Genomic DNA, 19,931 nt, shown 5'->3' with positions numbered 1-19,931 from the left:
CCACTAGAAGCCAAAATGCTGTGATTTTTAAATGTAGCTTTTATTTTTAGTATTTGGATTTCTATAATTTTTTTTTTTTTGGAGATGGGATCTTGCCATGTTGCCCAGGCTGGTCTCCAACTCCTGGCCTCAAGTGATCCTCGTGCTTCAGCTTCCTGAGCAGCTGGGACTGCTGCGCTTTTATAATCTTTCTAAGGTAGCTTTCAGGACAATGCAGAGCACCTCCATGTTGTCATTTAGTTAACATATGACAGAGGCTGAGCAGTGACAGTTTGTGATTGAGCCCTACTGGTGTCCTCTCAAAATACATCACTGAAAGCTGCCTTTTCCCAGGGCCATCTTGATAGCTTGATAGTTTAAGCTTGATAGTTTAGAACTAGAAGATCTGTGAAAATTTTGGTCATCAAATAATAAGTTGTATGTATGCATTTATAAACAGACTGAATGTGTGTCAAAAGTCTTTAGATGGAGATGTTCACACAAAGTGAAACTTGACTTACTGAGCTAATTCCTGATGCTTTCACTAAAGCAGCAGCCCATTATTGGAGGCTTTCCTCCTCCCAGTTACGAGGGGCGGGCATCAAAATGGTTAATAGCTTTCCTCAGTAGTGTAGTTTAAAGCACAGTTTATTTATAATTTGCTTTATAAAGAATTCTGAATGTAGAAAGCAGTGTTAAGACTTGGTTCTTCTCTTGAAGGGTTTATCATCTGGGGAGAGGAAACATACAAATAGATAAATATGAACTGCAACAAGTGACATCTACATAAAAGTTTACTGAACAGCAGTCATTATCTTGTTTAATTCTCACATCTCTGTATTTATCTTATTCTCTGTATAACAGAAAACAGGGTGTCCCAGGCTAGTAGCCCATTAGCATGTGCTCTTTTGCCTGAATGGTGAAGTCATCCAGAGCTCTAGGGCTTAGTCTCTTGGTAGTGGCATATGGCTAGAGGGCAGTGACAGGGATGGTGCTCATAATGGCCCTGAAATGCTCCAGGTTGGGCAGGTTGGCAGCTGTGCTCCTGAGGGTGGGTGCTCATGTGCTGGGCTATATCCTGATTCTTTGGGACAGAGTTATCTGAGGTCAATTTTTGGCAGTTGTGGGCGGCCTTTCCAAAGGGAGCAGGGAGAGACTGTACACGTTGTTACCCTCTGAAAGTGAGAGGGTTGGGGTTTGGTGGGAGAGCCGCTGCTGAAGGTGGGACTTGTAGCTGTCATGCTAGTTCTGACCTCCTCATGAGAGTGTGGGCTGCACCTCTGTGGCTGTCAGCCCTGTTTCCCATCTCTGAGCCCCTCTGCTGTGTCCCACACCACCCTTCTGGCTCCCGCCCAGGTCCCCAGGCCACAATCTTGTCCTTGCTCTTTAACCATGGGGAGCGTGCCCCTTCCCTTTACCCTGGCCACATGCCTATTTCTTGAGCAGAACCCTCGAACTTACGAAATGGAAATACTTGTCTCCAGCTCTAGGATCAAAATTGTAAATGAGACTTCCCTCACTCAGGACCTTCGTTTACAGTTATCAGTGGAGATTCTCACCAAGTGTCCTTACTTTGCTCTGAGCCACCCCCCTTTTCTGCTTGCTGAGCAACCCACCACCTCAGGTTCCAAGGCAGTAGTCTTCTGTGGGCCCTGGGAACTCACTCTGAAGCCCCAGCCCAGGCAGCTTCTGCCTGCCTCCCCTCTGGAGTGCCTGCCAGCAGATGTGGATGCGTGTGACTGTTCTGAGCTGTTGCTTTTTCCAGAAGCTCAGTGGGCAAGGATTACTCCTGGCCCTGGCCTCCGTTGCCCTTTTATAGTCTTTCTCTTCATCTCTTGTATGCTTCTACTGTTGAAGATCACAGTGAAGGATAATCTGATGAAGGAACATTGACAAATGGACAGCCTAGAATGCACCGTTACTGTGGAAAATGACTGCACATCTTGCATCCCATCCTTGTGGGTCAGCTCATTGCCTGCACCCCATACCTCTCAGCACACAGCCCTGGTGACAGCCCTGCACCAGCCTCTCCTTTGTCTCCACTTGATGTTGGGAGCAGGGCCTCTTGCTTCCTGGGCCAGCAACCTCTTATTTCCAGTAAAACCTGCCACCCTAGAGTTATTCCAATATTGGACTTTAATTCAGATTTGTTATGTTGTTGTTGTTGTCTCAGCATAATTTGTAAATTTACATCATACTAATGAACTCCTTCATGCAGTGGGTAAATTGCTTGTTCTAGTAAATTTGAGTGCAAATTAACTCTGGATGTGCATTTACTGGCTCATTTAACAGATTCTTACAGTGGCTTAGTTTCATGGTAAAGTTCTCTGCTCGCTTTGACATTGAAGTTCTTTTTCTGTAGTAGATACTGTATATTTTAACTGTGAATTTGCAGTGAATGGATCCATATTCAGACCATTAACCTAATGGGATTTTCTTTGTTTTGTTTCTGTATTAAAGGATCGGGTGATAGGATTTCATATTCTTGGACCAAACGCCGGTGAGGTTACCCAAGGATTTGCAGCTGCAATGAAATGTGGCCTCACAAAACAGCTACTTGATGACACCATTGGAATTCACCCCACATGTGGGGAGGTAGGAAACAGGAGGTTTTAAAAATTGGCTTCAGTTGATGTAGTTTGAAAAACTATTACAAAGCACTTGTCAGAAAGATGTCATATTAGTAACTGATTTGTATATTTTATTTTTAATTTATTTTATTTCATTTTATTTTTTTCAGACAGGGTCTCACTCTGTTGTCCAGGCTGGAGTGCAGTAGCATGATCTTGACTCACTGCAACCTCCACCTCCCAGGTTCAAGTGATTCTCCCGCCTCAGCCTCCTGAGTAGCTGGGACTACAGGTGTGCACCACCACGCCTGGCTAATTTTTGTATTTTTAGTAGAGACGGGGTTTCACCATGTTGACCAGGCTGGTCTCGAACTTCTGACCTCAAGTGATCCACCCGCCTCAGCCTCCCAAAGTACTGGGATTACAGGCATGAGCCACCATGCCTGGCCAGATTTGTATATTTTAAATAATAGCATAAATGTAATATTCAGAATGTGTTTTTTTAAAGCAGTACTAACATCTAAATATGTATTTGTTTTCTTTCTCTTGAACAGGTGTTCACGACTTTGGAAATCACAAAGTCGTCTGGACTAGACATCACTCAGAAAGGCTGCTGAGGCTAGGCCTGCTGCTGTTTAGTTTTCCTTGTCATATTCTCATTTCTTTCAAAGATAAGAATGCTCTCGGATAAAATGAGCCTGTGCTCATGACAGCTGCTCTGTTACTCAGGGACCAGTGCAAGGCTGTCTTACGACACTGAGATGAGAAAGTATACAAGGAAAGAGGACAGCAGTGGGCATCTGCCTTGTGGTCTCGCTGACTGCGAGAAGCAGTGGGACTGCTTCCTTGACGCCTTAGCTTGGAGCCCGGTTGTGAGGTGAGCCAAGGCCGACTCTCGCAAGCCAGGACTGAGCTTCCCTCGGAAAGACCTTTGAGTGGCACCATTCACCTAAGTTAGCTTTTCTGGTCGCCATTGTTTTTATCCCCTTTGCTTTGTTGTTTCTATGAAAATATATTTTCAGTTAAGAAACGCTATAAAGTGGTGGTTTTCTAGTGTGTGGGCCTAGAATTCACACATGCTCACTGGTGAACAGTGTCTGTGGGCTGCATTTGGATAGCTGTCTGCAGAGGACCGTGTACATTAGCAGGAAGCTGTACACACTGTGTAGGGTTAGTCATCTCTTTTCTTTTTTGAGGCACATTTAACCTACTGTCAAAACGCTGACTCATGCTTCACCCTCACACTCACTACTTGGTGGTGATAACCTTGAAGCTATTCTCCCCTAATTAATATCTCTAGACTGAGCAAAATATCTCATGTAAGATAAAAGTACTTGAATTGCTTTTTCATGTTCATCTTAATAGTATTATTTCCAAAAGTTTTTAATACTGTATTAAGTGAAATCTAACTAACTTATCTGTGAAATAATTCCATCACAGTCTATTTAATGATGATCAAGTTCCATAAGTGAATACAGGTAGTATTAAGTGGTTGCATGGGAATTTACAAACATGTCAGCATTTCAGAAGTCCTTGAAGACAGAGGCCCATCCAAGGTCCTTTTGGAAAACCTCTGTTTTCTTGAGTATGCCACACAGTAGCCAATGCAAGGCTCTTTTAGGCCACTTGCTCTCATGAGCCACACTAGCTGTTTAGCTTAAGATTGGATAGGCTGGGGTCACAATTTCTAGCCATTTGTCTTAAAAGACAAATGTTAAACCAACAGTTAGGAACACTGTTTGTAGACAGGCATTTTGCTACCCTCTTTGGAGGCAGGGAATGGAGCAGTGGGGGAGTGGGGCTGGGAACCCAAAGAAAACTGACATAGGACCTAGTTATGGAGTGGCTTTTTTATTTGGGAGAAAAAAATTCAAATGTGTCTAAAAGGTATAAAGTATGGTGTGGTAATTGCTATCCATTTGGCAGAAACAGTGCAGCGGGAAGCAGAGGGAGATGTTATTAATTTCTATTGGCTGTGGGGCAAGGGTAGGGTAATTGAACAGAGTTTAATGAAGGTAGCCATATTTGAGCTGAATTGCAGGAGATAAAAGGATTGGATTAGAAGCAATATGGAGAGGGTGTGATTAATGCTTTCAACAGACTTGATTTAAATACTTGATAAAATATATATATATATATATATATATATTTTTTTTTTTTTTTTTTGAGACGGAGTCTCGCTGGGTCACCCAGGCCGGAGTGCAGTGGCGCAATCTCGGCTCACTGCAAGCTCCGCCTCCCGGGTTCACGCCATTCTCCTGCCTCAGCCTCTCTGAGTAGCTGGGACTACAGGCGCCCACCACCACGCCCGGCTAATTTTTTTGTATTTTTTAGTAGAGACGGGGTTTCACCGTGGTCTCGATCTCCTGACCTCGTGATCCGCCCGCCTCGGCCTCCCAAAGTGCTGGGATTACAAGCGTGAGCCACCACGCCCGGCCAATAAAATATATTTTTAATAATTTTGTTACTGTATTGCTGAGTGCTATACACACACAGAGCCAGCAGAATCCCAAATGAAGCAAAACCAAGAACCCTGGAAACCTTCAACTCCTGCTTTGCACTGAGCATGGGGCAAAAAAAACGAAATCCCAGGCTTGCATGGGTGGAGTTTCTAATAGGAAACCTTTGTGTAAAGCTGGAAGCCCAATGGGCTGTACCCCAATGGAAAGTTGAGTGGGAAACAGACTGTCTCACAGAGAGAGGCAGCAGAGAAGCCTGTCTTCTCACTGATGTGGGTGGAAAGAAGCAGTCCATCTTAAGCATTTGTAACCACTGTCCAGGTTACAGACCATTGGAACAGCTAATTATCTTTCTTTTGCAAGGAGGGGAGGATGCTTACATATAAACCTATCTGTGTTGGCTTCCTCTCACCCTTTTATTTTCCTCTCTGTCTCTTCTCCCTCTTTTTTTCTCTCCTGGGGTAAATATGGTACCTATATATTGATGAGAGACTAATTTTACCTGGAAGATAAAACTAGTATGCATCTAATAACATACAGATGTATATGTCTGCAAGGAATAATTGATACTGTCCATTATAGTGGAGATTTTAACATACTTCAGTAATTTATTAGGTCAGACACACAAAAAAATCAGTAAATATTTATTTTGAATAGCAGAATTAAGAAGCTCAACTCAAAGATTGTACCCAATATGAAAGCATACTCATTTCAAGCATGCATGGAATATTTATGGAGTTTGCTTTGTGCTAGGCCATAAAGGCTAGGCTTAAGAAATTTCGAAAGGCTAGTGTCGTATAGGCACTGGCAAAAGGATTTCAGCTGTGGGATTAACTAGAAACCCAAAGACCTTAAACTCCGTATAGCATGATGGAAAATAGAGGGAGGAGCTGGTGTGAGGGAAGTGACAGGTTAGTGGGAGAACAAGCTGGAGAGTTGGTAGAACCAGGAGCTGCTTCACAGGAAGCAGAGAGCTATAGAAAGATCCTAGGCCTTGAAGAATGATAAATTTGGGAATGCCTGGTCTCATGACTTACTAGATGTGTGATAGAATAAATTGCTTAAATTTTCTTATTCTTCATTTATTAAGTATGGACAGTATTGCCTGTCTCACAGACTTAAAGAATTGAACAACATTTATTAAGTTGTTAATGTAGCACTTTGGATGGAAAATCTTGGCTTCTGTGATGATAAGTAGGGTCCCATTAAGGAAAGCTCTTGCGGACACTCAACAGTACAACCAGCAGGCAGGCAGACAAGAATAAGGGGGACAAATTGCTGCTCTTGCATACTTTCACTGTGGAAGGGAGCCTCCAGGTTGGCCTCCAAATTGGATCTCCACCAATGGGAAATCACACCTTTGTATAGTCCCCGCCTTGTTATACCAAGGCTGATCTGTGTGGCCAGTAGCATATGGCAGGAGTGATGGTATGTCCCTGCCAAGATTAGGTCATGAAGAGATTGCAGCTTAAGTTTTGGTCACCCTCATGCACTCTCTCAGGTCTCTTGTTTTGCGAGAAGGCAGCTATCATGTTTTGATGATGCTCAGGAATCCTATGGAGAGGCCCATATGGTGAAGAACTGAAGTCTCCAACCAACAGTAAGCAAGAAACTGAGGTCTGCCAATGTCTGTGTGAATGAGCTTGGAAATGAATGCTACTCCAGTCAAGCCATCCCTGGGCCAGCAGCTTGATAGTAACCTCTTGAGAGACTTTGAACCAGAACCATTCAGTTGGTTACTCCAAATTCTTGATCCTTAGAAACTGTGAGAGAATAAATATTTGCAATTTAAGCTGCTAATTTTCAGAGTAATTTGCTACACAGCAATAGGTAACTAATACATTCACCAAGGAAAACTAAAACTAGTACAGATCTGATCAGTTAATAAAATGTCTTGGGGACTTTATTCCTAGGACAGATAAAATAAACCTCATATAGATTTTAAAATTCAACAAAAAGGGATTAGGGCACAGACTTAGCACTGAACTTACTTGATAATTGCAAACAAGAAAACCCCAAGCAGGGAAGTTCATGGGGTCTAGTGGAGTGCCCTCTGAGTTGGTGGTCCTGAGCTGTGGCTGTGACAGGTTCCTGCTAAACTTCAATTAAAGCATCCTTGTCAAAGCTTGCACCAAAGATTACTAGGGAAACCTGTTCATCAAACAAAGCTGTGTTTATTAAGCTTAGCAAGGAAGAGCTCAGCCTTGACAGAGTCGAGTCTCAGTATCATTGCAAATGGGAGTTAGGAGGGGGTACTTTGTGAGACTAGAGTTAGTCAGAGGGTAGTTATAGGAGAGAGATTAGTAAGTGTGTCTTGGCAGCAGTTGGTCAGAGTTTGAAAACTATTTGCTGAAATGGTCTGTTAGTGGTCTTATTTTTAGAATTGGGGGTATACGAGACCATATTGAGTTTCTGTTACTGTAGTCTTCTCTTGAAACATGGATCTGAATGAGCTAGTGTAAAAGATTTTCAACTTAGATAATTTGTTGTACAACATGGCTTAGTATGGTTCATCTGTTTTTGAGTAATAGTACACTTGTTAAGTTGTTGTCTTTATTTTCCAATGGAGAACCATCCAGTGCTTCTAAGCAGGGAATGACAATGAGACCTGTTAGGATTTTATTGCAAAAGATTATTAAATATTTATTGAGACTTATGTTTCGAGCCATGCTGGAATTACAGTGACTATACTCACTTTTCCTCCATAAGCAAACTGGAGGATATATGAAATGACTGCACCCAGACATGGAACAACAAACTGCAGGACGGTGATCCCAGACAGAAGGGAAACAAATGAGGTGATACTTAATGGTTGCCTCAACTTTCTGCATGGAAGTAATTTTCAGCTCCAAACAAAGGGAGAACTCAGACAGCCTGGTGACCTTCCTGAGTTACAGTGGACATCAGAGTTTAGGGAGGTTCAGACAGCTGAAAGTTGTAGGGGAGACACAGGTGGGAGCTATGGAGAAAAGAGCTCCAGAAATCTGCAAAAGGGTCCCCTTGAGTCTTTGCTGAGGACTAAATCCTTAGAATGGAATTCAGAGGACACATCCTATGAAAAGGGGGACACATCCTTAGAATGAAATTCTAGAAGGTTGGGCAAAAAGTGATAGGGAGTTGTAAGTTGAATAATTACTGGAGGTCTCAGAAGGTGGAGAAAAGTTCAAGCTCTGACCACCACAGAGGATTCTTCAATGATCCCTCCAGGCATTTTGTGAAGACCTCTAAGGGGTCATGTCTTAGTAGTAGGGTTTATCTGGAGTGAAAGCTATCTGTCCTAGATAAAATTGAAAAATCCTAGGCTTGATGGAACCACGATGATCCAAAAGTAACGGCCTGCAAGAGAAAGCATAACATTCTTTAAAGGAAAACAGCAAAACATTCAACGATATGACAACCATAATGTCCAATATTTGGTTAAAAAAATTAATGCACATGCTAAGAAGGAGGAAAATGTGACCCATAGCCAGAAGAAAAATCAATGAGTAGAAACAGACACAGAAGTGACAGATATGATGGAACTAACAAGGATGTTAAAGCCACTATTAAAACTATGTTCAAGTATTTGCATGGAAACATAAACATAATGAGAGAAATGGGAGATGTCAAGAAGAACCAAATCAAACTTGCTGAGATGAAAAATTACAATATCTGTTTCAGGGGGCTACATGAGCCTTAGCTAGTTTGCTACTTTGCTGAAAGTACTCATAACATAAAGTTATACTCATGCCTATGGATTATTATAGCAAAGGATCAAGTAAGTGCAGGAACAGCGAAAACAACAGTCAAAGGTTAGATCACACACAGGCTTCCACAACCTCTATGTCTCTTTGAAAGGCATACAGATGTGCTTTTCTCTCCAGCTGTGAACTAAAAGATACATGTGATATATCTCCACCCAAGGAAGCTCACTCAAGTCCTGGAGTTCAGAGTTCTTCAAGGGGGACTGGTCACATAGCTACATGAGCAGCATGGTGTGGATGCCAGACCAGGCACCAGACACACATCATGAATCTTCATGTTTACCTTAGACACTGATAAGCTGGTTCATCTTGACCTACCACTTTGGGCCTTTATAATAAGACTATCATTAAGCAGTAACATGTGACCATTCCAGGAGTTTAGTTTTCAGGACTTGGCCAAAGATCCTTGTCCTGGCTACAGGGATAAGCAAGAACTGAGTAAAACAAGCCTATTGCATTAATTGTTTCCTGCCTGTACCCCAAACTAATATTCACTGGATAGAATCAGCAGCAGATTACACAGTGTAGAAGAAAAAAATGAGTGAAGAAAAGATAGTTTCTACATAGCAGTAGAAACCATCCAAAATGAAGGACAGAAAGAAGAGACTAGAAAATAAAAATGCTGAATCAGTGAGCTCTGAAACAGTCTCAGATGGTTTAACGTGTAATTAAGGTCCCAGAAAGGGGAAGCAGGAGAGCATCAGAACAATATTTTGGGAAATAATGGAAAAAATTTTTACGAATTTGATGCAAACTATAAAACCCACAGATTTGAGCCCTGTAAACATGACGCATCATGCTAAAGGCCTGTCTACCTCAGTACATTTTACAAAGCCCATCATGTCTGGCTTTCAACAAAAAATTACAAGGTATGCTAAAAGACAGGAAACCGTTTGAGACAGAGCAAGCATCAGAACTAGAATCAGATATGACATGTTGGGATTATCAAACTGGGAATTTAAAACAACAAAAATAAATGTGTTAAGGATCCTAACTGAAAAAAAGTAGAGAACATTCAAGACCTGATGTGTAATGTAAACAGAGAAATGGAAATTCTAAAAACTAAAAGGAAATGCTAGAAATCAAATCCGCTGTAACCAAAATGAGGATGGCCTTTGGTGGCCCATCAGTAGACTGGGCACAGCTGGGGAAAGAAGCAGTGAGCTTGAAGACAGGTTGAAAGAAACTTCCCAAAGTGAAATGCAAAGAGAAAAAAGAAATGAGGAAATAAAAAGAGATCATCCAAGAATGAGGAAGAATTTCAAAAGCTGTAACATATGTGTAATTGAACTACCAGAAGAAAAAGGAGAATGGAGCAGAAGAAATATTTGAAGTAATAATGCCTGAGAATTCTACAAAATTAATGACAGCTACCAAACCAGAGATCTAGGAAGCTTGGGGAACACCAAGCAGGATAAATACCCCAACAACAAAAAACTACACCTAGGCATGTCATATTCAAACTGTAGAATTTAAAAAGAAAATCTGAAAAAAGCCAAAGGGAAAAACCACCTTATCTATGGAGGAATAGGAATAAAAATTATAGTAGCCTTCTTACCAGAAACCATGAAAGCAAGAAGAGTAAAGTGAAATATTTTAAATGTTTAAAGGAAAACCCTGCCAACCTAGGATTCCATATTCAGTGAAATTAACCTTCAAATATGAAAGAAAGATTTTCTTAGACAATGTTAAGTGGTATAGTGTTATCTGAAGGTTAAAATGCATATTGGAAACTCTAGGACAATCATTGAATTTCAAAAGGAAGTATAATTTATATGTAAAGAGAGGAGAGAAAATGGAACAAAATAAAATGCTCAGCTGAAACCAGAGAAGACAGAAAAGAGGGACTTAAAAGAAATAATGAATGCAACATAAAGCAGCTAGAAACATGGTGGATGTTAATTCATATATATTAATTTAGTTGGGGCTGGACACGGTGGTGCACATCAGTAGTCCCAGCTATTTGGGAGGCTGAGGCAGGAGGATTGCTTGATCATAGCTCACACCACTGCACTCCAGCCTGCGCAAGGGTGAGACCCTGTCTCGAAAAAAAAAAAGTGGGGGAGATCTAAATACACCAATTGTAATAGAGCCTCCCTCCATTTTTGATGTTTGCTGACAGTTTTTAAACCTCATCCCCCTGTCTCTTTGTCCACATCTGGGCAAGCTGATAAAAAGCCCAGGTGCTTGTGTGAAGTTAAGACTGTGAAAACTCCAGCCCATGCATGGGAATTCCCAATTTCATGGTGTTTAGCAGCCCCACCTGCTAAACACCATGAAAACACCAGTCCAATCTTCTTTCCCTGTTTTCTCCAGCCATTTTTGCATCAACTTGGGAAGTCTTCCCTGCTCTCCCAGAAAGCCGCACTATGTGAGTAATAAACCTTTTCATGCGCTCTTGGGGTGTATTTGAGGTCATCAGTCTTGTCAACTGAACCACAGTTGGGCTGCAGATCCATCCTGTCCCTCTGATGTGGTCACAATAGTTGGCCAGCAAGCAGGACATCTTGATGATGACTATTGTGGCAGGGTGAGGGGTTCCTTCTCTTGCTTTGGCTCGCTAACTGGCTGTGCTGCTTGCTGACAAGCTTGCACTTTGAGTTGTGCTGTTTTGTGTTGCATTGTGGAGATCTGCTGAGCCTTTGTTAAAGATTTAACTGACACAAGTTGGAAATTCTGATTATTGGTATTCAGGACCAGAGCATGGGATTGGGCCATTCCTTAAAGTGGTCTTGGAGCATGTGTCTTGGTACAGATCTACCTCTGTGTCTCAGATGGAATTGTATGTCTCACGCACAGGCGTAACTGATGCTAGACTCAGGGGAATGACTCCTACCCAGTGAGCATTGGCTATATTCTTAAGCAGCCATAAACCCTGTTCGATAGTGCTCAGGGGAAAGAGTGATACCTTGTGCAATGCATGGGCTCCTCAATTGGTTGTTCATATGGAGAAGGAGCAGTTAGCTGTGTGACATGCTAAGATCACACTGCTAAAAGCAGGTACTTTATTAGGACACTACAAAATGTCTTTTCAGCTACTGCTGCGTATGCCTGTCACTAAAAGGATCTTGATCCTCAAGGTTATAGGAAAAAAATTACTCATGGCACTCCCATGGCACAGCCAAGGAGTTAATTCCACAGTTGCCATGTGGAAGGCCCCTAACTAATGATACTGATTTGAGATTATTCAGGGGAAGACAATTTTAAGTATGAGCAGAATGGAGAGGACCCCATCCCTGAAGTGTATTCAGTAACCACTATGAAGAGGGGAGGGATAGAGGGAAGGTAGGAAAGAGGGAAGGAGAGAGAGAAGGAAAAAGGGAGTGAGGAAGAAGGGAGGGAAGGAAAGAAGGGAGGAAAGGAAACAGGAAGGAGGGGAAGGAAGGAGAGAATGGAAGGAAAGGAGGGAATGGGGAAGGAAGGAAGGCAGGGAGAGGGGAAGGAAGGGAAAGAAGGAAGGATAGAGGTGGGAAGGAAGGAGGGAGGGAGGGAAGGAGGAAAGGAAGAAGGAAGGGAGGAAAGATAATGGGGGTGGGGAGAAGCAAAAAACTAAAATAGAAGCTCACAGTTTTACCCAATTGGAAATCTAAAATTGTCTTTTAAAACTTATATAACAAAAAGGTTAATGGGCACTGATTAGCTGTTTGTTTCTTTTTAGAAAAAAAACTTTTTAAAGTATACAATTCCGTGGTGTTAAATAGACATCACCACTATCCATTTCAGAAGTTAAAAAAAAAAATTCCAAATAGGAACTGTACTCATTAAACAATAACTCGCCATGCCTTCTCCCCCAAGCCTCTGGTGACCACAGTTCTACTTATTGTCTGTATAAATTTGCCTATTCTAACACCTCATATACATGGAATTATACAATATTTGTCTTTTTGTGTCTGGCTTATTTCACTCAGCATTATGTTATAGCATTGTCATAATTTCATTCCTTTTGAAGGCTGAGTAATGTTTCATTGTTTGGATATACTGCATTTTCTTTATCCATTTATCTGTTGGTGGCCACTTGAGTGGTTTCCACCTTTTGGGTATTGTTCACAGCTGCTGTGAACATTGGTGTACATGCATCTGTTTGAGTCCTTGCTTTCAATTATTTGTGGTATACACCCAGGAGTGGAATTGCTGAATCATATGGTAACTCCATATTTAATATTTGAGGAACCGCCAGATTGTTTTCCACAGTGGCTACATCATTATACATTTTCCTCAACAATGCACAAGGTTCCAGTTTCTCTACATCCTCACCAACACTTGCTATTTTCATATCCTAATGGGTGTAAATTAGTAGCTTATGGGTTTTTATTTGCATTTACCTAAATAAAGCCTAATTAAAACATCAGACAAGTGGCTGGGCGCGGTGGCTCACGCCTGTAATCCCAGCACTTTGGGAGGTCGAGGCGGGCGGATCACGAGGTCAGGAGATCGAGACCATCCTGGCTAACACAGTGAAACCCCATCTCTACTAAAAATACAAAAATTAGCCGGGCCTGGTGGTGGTGGGCACTTGTAGTCCCAGCTACTTGGAAGGCTGAGGCAGGAGAATGATGTGAATGTGGGAGGCGGAGCTTGCAGTGAGCCTTGATTGTGCCACTGCACTCCAGCCTGGGTGACAGAGTGAGACTCCTTCTGGAAAAAAAAAAAAATCAGACAAGTTGCTGTTAAGGTATTCAAAAGTAAGGTATTCTACAAAATGCCTCACCAGTACTCTTGAAAGCTGTTAAGGTCATGAAAAATAAGGAAGGTCTAAAAAACTGTCATAGTCAAGAGAAGCCTAAGGAGACATGCCAGTCAAATAAAATGTAATGTCCTGGATGAGACCCTGGAACAGAAAATAACTAATGTTTTTATCTAATCTGAGTAAACTATTGACTTTAGTTAATAATGTAATATGGTTCATTAATTGTAAGATGTGTACCATACTAATAAGGGAAACTGGGTGGGGTGAGGGGGTGTGTAGGAACTCTGTTTTATTTTCTCCATTTTTTTGTACATATAAACTGTCCTAAAATACTGTTTATTTTTAATGAAAAACTACAGAAATTAACAAAATAATAGCAACATATTTTAAACAACTCTATCCCACTAAATTAAAAAAAAAACTTACGGAAAATGGACAAACACCTGGAGAAACTGACTCAAGAAGAAATAGAAAATTTGAATATTGCTGTATTCATTAAAGAAATAAAATTTATCATTAAAACCTTTCTGCAATGAAAAAGACAAGACTAAATGGCTTTGCTGTCAAAGTTTTTCAAACATTTAAGTGGAAAAAGAAGCCAATTCTACACAAATAGGAGAAGGAAGGAACACTTCCCAACTCTTGCATCCAGCAGAACACTGGTACCCAAAAACTGACAAAGATTTTGAGAGAAAATAACTATAGACCAATACAACATATGAAAATCAACTCCAATATTCTTAAAAATTCTATCTTCAAGCCAACAAATTATACAATGGATAATACATCATGACCAAGTTTATATCCCAGGAATGCAATGAAATAATATGAGAAATAAAAGAAAGAAAGCGATATAGTCATCTCAATAGATTTAGAAGACAAAATTTTTTTGTTATTATATTTATCACTTATTCTCAAGTTTGCATTTATGATATAAATTCTAAGCTAACTAAGAATAGAACATCCTCAAACAAATAAATGACATCTGCAGAAAAAGTACAACTAATGTTATACTAAGATGACTGAGCACAGGCAAGGATGTTGACTTTTACCATTTTTATTTAACACTAATGGAGGTCCTAGTCAGTTAAGTGGTGCAGGAAATATAAATAAAAATTTAACACACAAATTTGAAAGGGAGACCTAAATGTCCTTATTTGCTGATGACATGATTGTGTACATAGAAAATCCTAAGAAATCTGCCAGAAATAACTACCAGAACTTCCAGATGAATTTAAAAGTTGAGGAATACAAAGTTAACATAAAAAATCAATTGTATTTATTTATTTTCTTTTTCTTTTTTTTTTCTTTTTTTTTTTTTTTGAGACAGAGTCTTGCTTTGTTGCCCAGGCTGGAGTGCAGTGGCGTGATCTCAGCTCACTGCAACCTCCACTTCCTGGATTCACACAATTCTCCTGCCTTAGCCTCCTGAGTAGCTGAGATTACAGGCGTGCACCACCACGCCTGGCTAATTTTTGTATTTTTAGTAGAGATGGGGTTTCACCATGTTGGTCAGGCTGGTCTCGAACTCCTGACCTTGTGATCCACCCACCTCGGCCTCCCAAAGTGCTGGAATTACAGACATGAGCCACCACACTCGCCAATCAATTGTATTTCTAAGAACTAACAACAAACCATATTGTATTGAAAATATGATTACAATATCATGTACAACAGCATATAAATATGAAATACTTAGTGATAGTTTTAACAAAATATGTGCAAGATCTTTATATGAAAAACTATAAAACATTGCTGAGAAATTGTAAAATGAAATAAATAGAAAGATATACCATATTTATGGATTGGAAGAGTCCATATTATTAAGATGTTTCTTTCTGCTCAAATTGATTTTTGGATTCCGTGCAACCCCAGTGAAAAATCCCAGCTTGATGGCAAAAAAAAAAAAAGTTCTCTTAATTTTTTCATATTTGATAATTTTTTAAAAAATTTCACCCTTCCCAATGGATAATTTGCTGGATGTAGAAATCTGGGTTAATAATAATTATTATTATTTTTGAGACTGAGTCTTACTCTGTCACCCAGGCTAGAGTGTAGTGGCACGATCTTGGCTTACTGCAACCTCTGCCTCCTGGGTTCAAGCGATTCTCCTGCCTCAGCCTCCTGAGCAAGCTGGGACTACAGGAGTGTGCCACCACACCTGGCTAATTTTTCTATTTTTAGTAGAGACAGGGTTTCACCACATTGGCCAAGCTGGTTTTGAACTCCTGACCTCAGGTAATCCACCCGCCTTGGCCTCCCAAACTGCTGGGATTACAGGCACAAGCCACTGTGCCTGGCCAATTTTCTTTCAGCAGTTATAAAATGTGGTCCCACTTCCTTTTGGCTTTCATGGTTTCTAATGAGAAATCTGTAATTTGAATTGTCCCTTTATAAGTAAGTGTTTCTTTTCTCTGGTGGCTTTCAAGACTCTTTCATTTGTACCAGTTTTATCATGATGTATTTAAATATAGATTTCTTGGGTTTATCCTATTTAGGGTTCACTGAGTTTCTTGCATCCTTAGATTTATGTCTGTCGAAATTGGGATATTTTCAGCCATTAGTTCTTCAAATATATTTTTATCCCTGCACCCTTTCTCCTCTTCTTCTGGGACTCCTCTGACAAAAAGGCTAGATATTATTGTCACACAGTTCCCTGAAATTCAATTAAGTTTAATTTTTTTTCCTGTCAGTTGTTTAGATTGGATAATTTCTGTTGATCTGTCTTCAGGTTCATAGACTTTTTAATCTGTCATCTCCATTCTGCTATTGAGTCTATCTGATGCTTATTAAAATATTGGTTATTGCATTTTTCAGTTCTAAATTTTCCATTTTGTTGTTATTTGTATCTTTTGTTTTTTTCCTGAGCCTTTCTATTATTTTATTCATTTCAGGAATATTTTCTATTACTGATAGGGACATGTTTATAAGAGCCATTTTCATATTTTCATCAGTTAATTTCACATCTGTATCAGCTCAGTGCTGGTGTCTATTGATTGTCCTTTCTTATACAAATGGAGATTATCTTGGTTTTTCATATGCTACTATTTTATATTGTATTCCAGACATTTTGAATATTATAAGTCTCTTGGTCTTGTTTAAGTCTTATAGCAAAGGTTGACATTTTCGTTTTATCAGGCAATTGACCTGATTGGGTTCAGACTGCAAGTTCCTATCAGCATTGTATGGGGTTGGTTTCAATGTCAGTTCCATTTTCAAAGTGTCCTGCCACCCAGTATTCTCTCTGTAACTTGAAATGTCCCACAATTCAGTTCTCAAAGCCTGTAGTGTGCTGTTTAGGGTCATATCCATAGGTATGTAGCTTTGAGTGAGATCGGTGATTTATAAACAACTTTGTGGGGTTGCATTCCCAAGTTCCTTCCTCTGTGCTATCTCACTAATATTTTCTAGTTCCCTAGGACTCCCTTTTTTTGTTTTTCTGGCCCCAAAGCTAGGATTTTATTCACCTCTCTCTGCCACACACTTTATGCAACTCCATACATTAAGGGCCCAGTAGCAGGAGGACAGAGAGAGGAAAAAATGGGGGTGTCCTACATTCCAGAGATAAGGTTCCCCTCAGAGTTTTAGGCTTCTGCCATCACTGCTACCAATCTCATTGCCATGGAATTGCTTGGGGGCTGAGCATGAGAAGAGAAAAGGAAAAAAACAAAAAACAAAAACAGAATTTCTCCCACTCTCTCTGAGCATCAGGAGGCCCTTTTCCCATTGCTCAAGTCAACAGTAGAAGAGCTTCGACTAGAGCTACCTGTCCTTGTCAATACCAGTTCAGAGTTTGAGGCTGCACCAACCAGCCATTTCTCGCTGCCTCTCTATCTCCTCAGGCCTCTCTATTCCCTGAGACACAGCAATATTGAAATTAGGCCAGTTAATAACCCTACAGTGGCCTTTAAGTGTTCAAGTGAAAGGAAAGGAAGAGTTGTACATCTCTCACTTTAAATCGAAAGCTAGAAATGATTAGGCCCACTGAGGACAGCACGTCAAAAGCTGAGATAGGCTGACAGCTAGGCCTCTTGTGCCAAAGAGATAGCCAAATTGTGAATACAAAGGAAAAGTTTATGAAATAAGTTAAAAATGCTACACAAGTGAACACGTGAATGGTTCACTGAAAGTGAAATAATCTTATTGCCCATATGGAGAAAGTTTTAGTGGTTTGGGTAGAAGATCAAACTAGCCACAGCATTCCCTCAAAGCCTAATCCAGAGCAAGGCCCAAACTCTTCAATTCTGTGAAGGCTAAGAAAGGTGAGGAAGCTGCAGAAGAAAGATTTTAAGCCATCAGAGGTTGGTTCGTAAGGTTTAAGTACAGAAGCTGTCTTCATAACATAAAAGTGCAAGGTGGCCGGGCACAGTGGCTCACTCTTGTAATCCCAGCACTTTGGGAGGCTGAGGCGGGTGAATCACGAGGTCAGGAGATTGAGACCATCCTGGCTAACATGGCGAAACCCCGTCTCTACTAAAAATACAAAAAATTAGCCAGGTGTGCTGGCAGGTGCTGTAGTTCCAGCTACTCGGGAGGCTGAGGCAGGAGAATGGCTTGAACCCAGGAGGCAGAGCTTGCAGTGAGCCGAGATGGCGCCACTGCACTCCAGCCTGGGCAACAGAGTGAGACTCTGTCTCAAAAAAAAAAAAAAAGAAAAGAAAAAAAAGTGCAAGGTGAAGCAACAAGTGCTGTTGGAGAAGCTGCAGCAAGTTATCTGGAAGATCTAGCCAAGATTATTGATGATGGTGGTAAACAGCAGATTTTCAATGTAAGCAAAATAGTCTTATATTGAGAGAAGATGCCATCTAGGACTTTCACAGCTAGAAAGAAGTTGATGCCTGGCTTCAAAGCTTCAAAGGGACAGATTGACTCTTGTTAATACAACTGGCGACTTTAAGTTGAAGTCAGTGCTCATTTACCATTCTGAAAATCGTAGAGCCCTTAAAAATTATGCTAAATCTACTCTGCCAGTACTCTAGAAATATAATAATAAATCCTGGATGACAACACATCTGTTTACAACATGCTTTACTGAATATTTTAAGCCCACCCTTGAGCCCTGCTGCTCAGGAGAAAAGGCTACTTTCAAAATATTACTGCTCATTGAGGCCAGGCACAGTGGCTTCAGCCTGTAATCCCAACGCTTTGGGAGGCCAAGGTGGGTGGATCATCTGAGGTCAGGAGTTTGAGACTAGCCTGGCCAACATGGTGAAACCTCTACTAAAAATACAAAAATTAGCCGGATGTGGTAGCAGGCACCTGTAGTCCCATCTACTCAGAAGGCTGAAGCAGGAGAATCGCTTGAACCAAGGAGGCAGAGGTTTTAGTGAGCCGAGATCATGCCACTGCACTCCAGCCTGGGTCACAGAGTGGGACTCTGTCTCAAAAAAAATTAAAAAAATAAAAAATAAAAAAATCTATATCTATATCTATATCTATATATCTATACCTATATCTATATCTATATATCTATATCTATATATCTATACCTATATATATCTATATCTGTATCTATATCTATATCTATATCTATATCTATATCTATATCTATATCTATATCTATCTATATCTGCTCATTGACAATGCACCTGGCCACCCAAAAGCCCTCCTGGAGATATACAAGGACATGAATGTTGTTTTCATCTCTGCTAACCCAACATCCATAGATCCCATGGATCAAGGAGTAATTTTGAATTTCAAGTCTTACTATTTGAGAAACACATTTAATAAGGTTATAACTGCAATAGATAGTGATCTCTCTGATGGATCTGGGCAAGGTAAATTGAAAGCTTTATGGAAAGGATTCACCATTCTGACACCATTAAGAACATTCATGATTCATGGGAGGAGATCAGAATAAACCTTAACAGGAGTTTGGAAGAAGTTGATTCCAACCCTCTTGGATGACTCTGAAGGGCTCAAGACTTGAGTGGAGGAAGTCACTGCAGATGTGATGGAAACAGCAAGCGAACTAGAATTAGAAGTGGAGCCTGAAGATGTGACTGAATTGCTGCAATCTCATGATCAATCTTGAACAAATGAAGAATTGCTTCTTATGCATGAACAATGAAAGTGGTTTCTTGAGATGGAATCTGCTCCTGGTGAAGATGCTGTGAACATTTTTGAAATGATAACAGGATTTAGAATGATCACAAAATTGGTTGATAAAGCAGCAGCAGGGTTTGAGAGGATCGACTCCACTTTTGAAAGAAGTTCTATTGTGGGTAAAATGCTATCAAACAGCATCACATGCTACAGAGAAACCTTTTGTGAAAGAGTCAATCGATGTGGCAACTTTCATTGTCTTGTATTAAGAAATTGCCACAGTCCAGGTCCCATGCCCTCAGAGCCTTGCTCACTGCTAGCACAGCAGTCTGAGATCGAACTGCAAGGTGGCAGTGAGGCTGGGGGAGGGGTGTCTGCCATTGCTGAGGCTTGACTAGGTAAACAAAGAGGCCAGGAAGCTCGAACTGGGTGGAGCCCACTGCAGCTC

General features: G+C 40.7%; 1 protein-coding gene across 1 annotated transcript in view; it reads left to right on the top strand.

Moving 5' to 3' along the window:
- TXNRD3 (thioredoxin reductase 3) overlaps positions 1 to 3,584 on the top strand; it is a 50,204-nt gene extending 46,620 nt beyond the window's left edge. The window contains exons 16-17 of the mRNA XM_030802193.1: positions 2,440 to 2,574; positions 3,104 to 3,584. Of these exons, the coding sequence (XP_030658053.1) occupies positions 2,440 to 2,574; positions 3,104 to 3,166 (198 nt within the window). The 3' untranslated portion in view covers positions 3,167 to 3,584. The remainder of the gene's footprint in view (positions 1 to 2,439; positions 2,575 to 3,103) is intronic.
- The last annotated feature ends 16,347 nt before the right edge of the window (positions 3,585 to 19,931 follow it).

This window comes from Nomascus leucogenys, chromosome 21, assembly GCF_006542625.1.
Source record: "Nomascus leucogenys isolate Asia chromosome 21, Asia_NLE_v1, whole genome shotgun sequence".
In the NCBI taxonomy this organism is placed as follows: Eukaryota; Metazoa; Chordata; class Mammalia; order Primates; family Hylobatidae; genus Nomascus; species Nomascus leucogenys.
The sequence above is the reverse complement of the archived record's forward strand: the minus strand, read 5'-3'. Positions and strand labels throughout refer to the sequence as shown.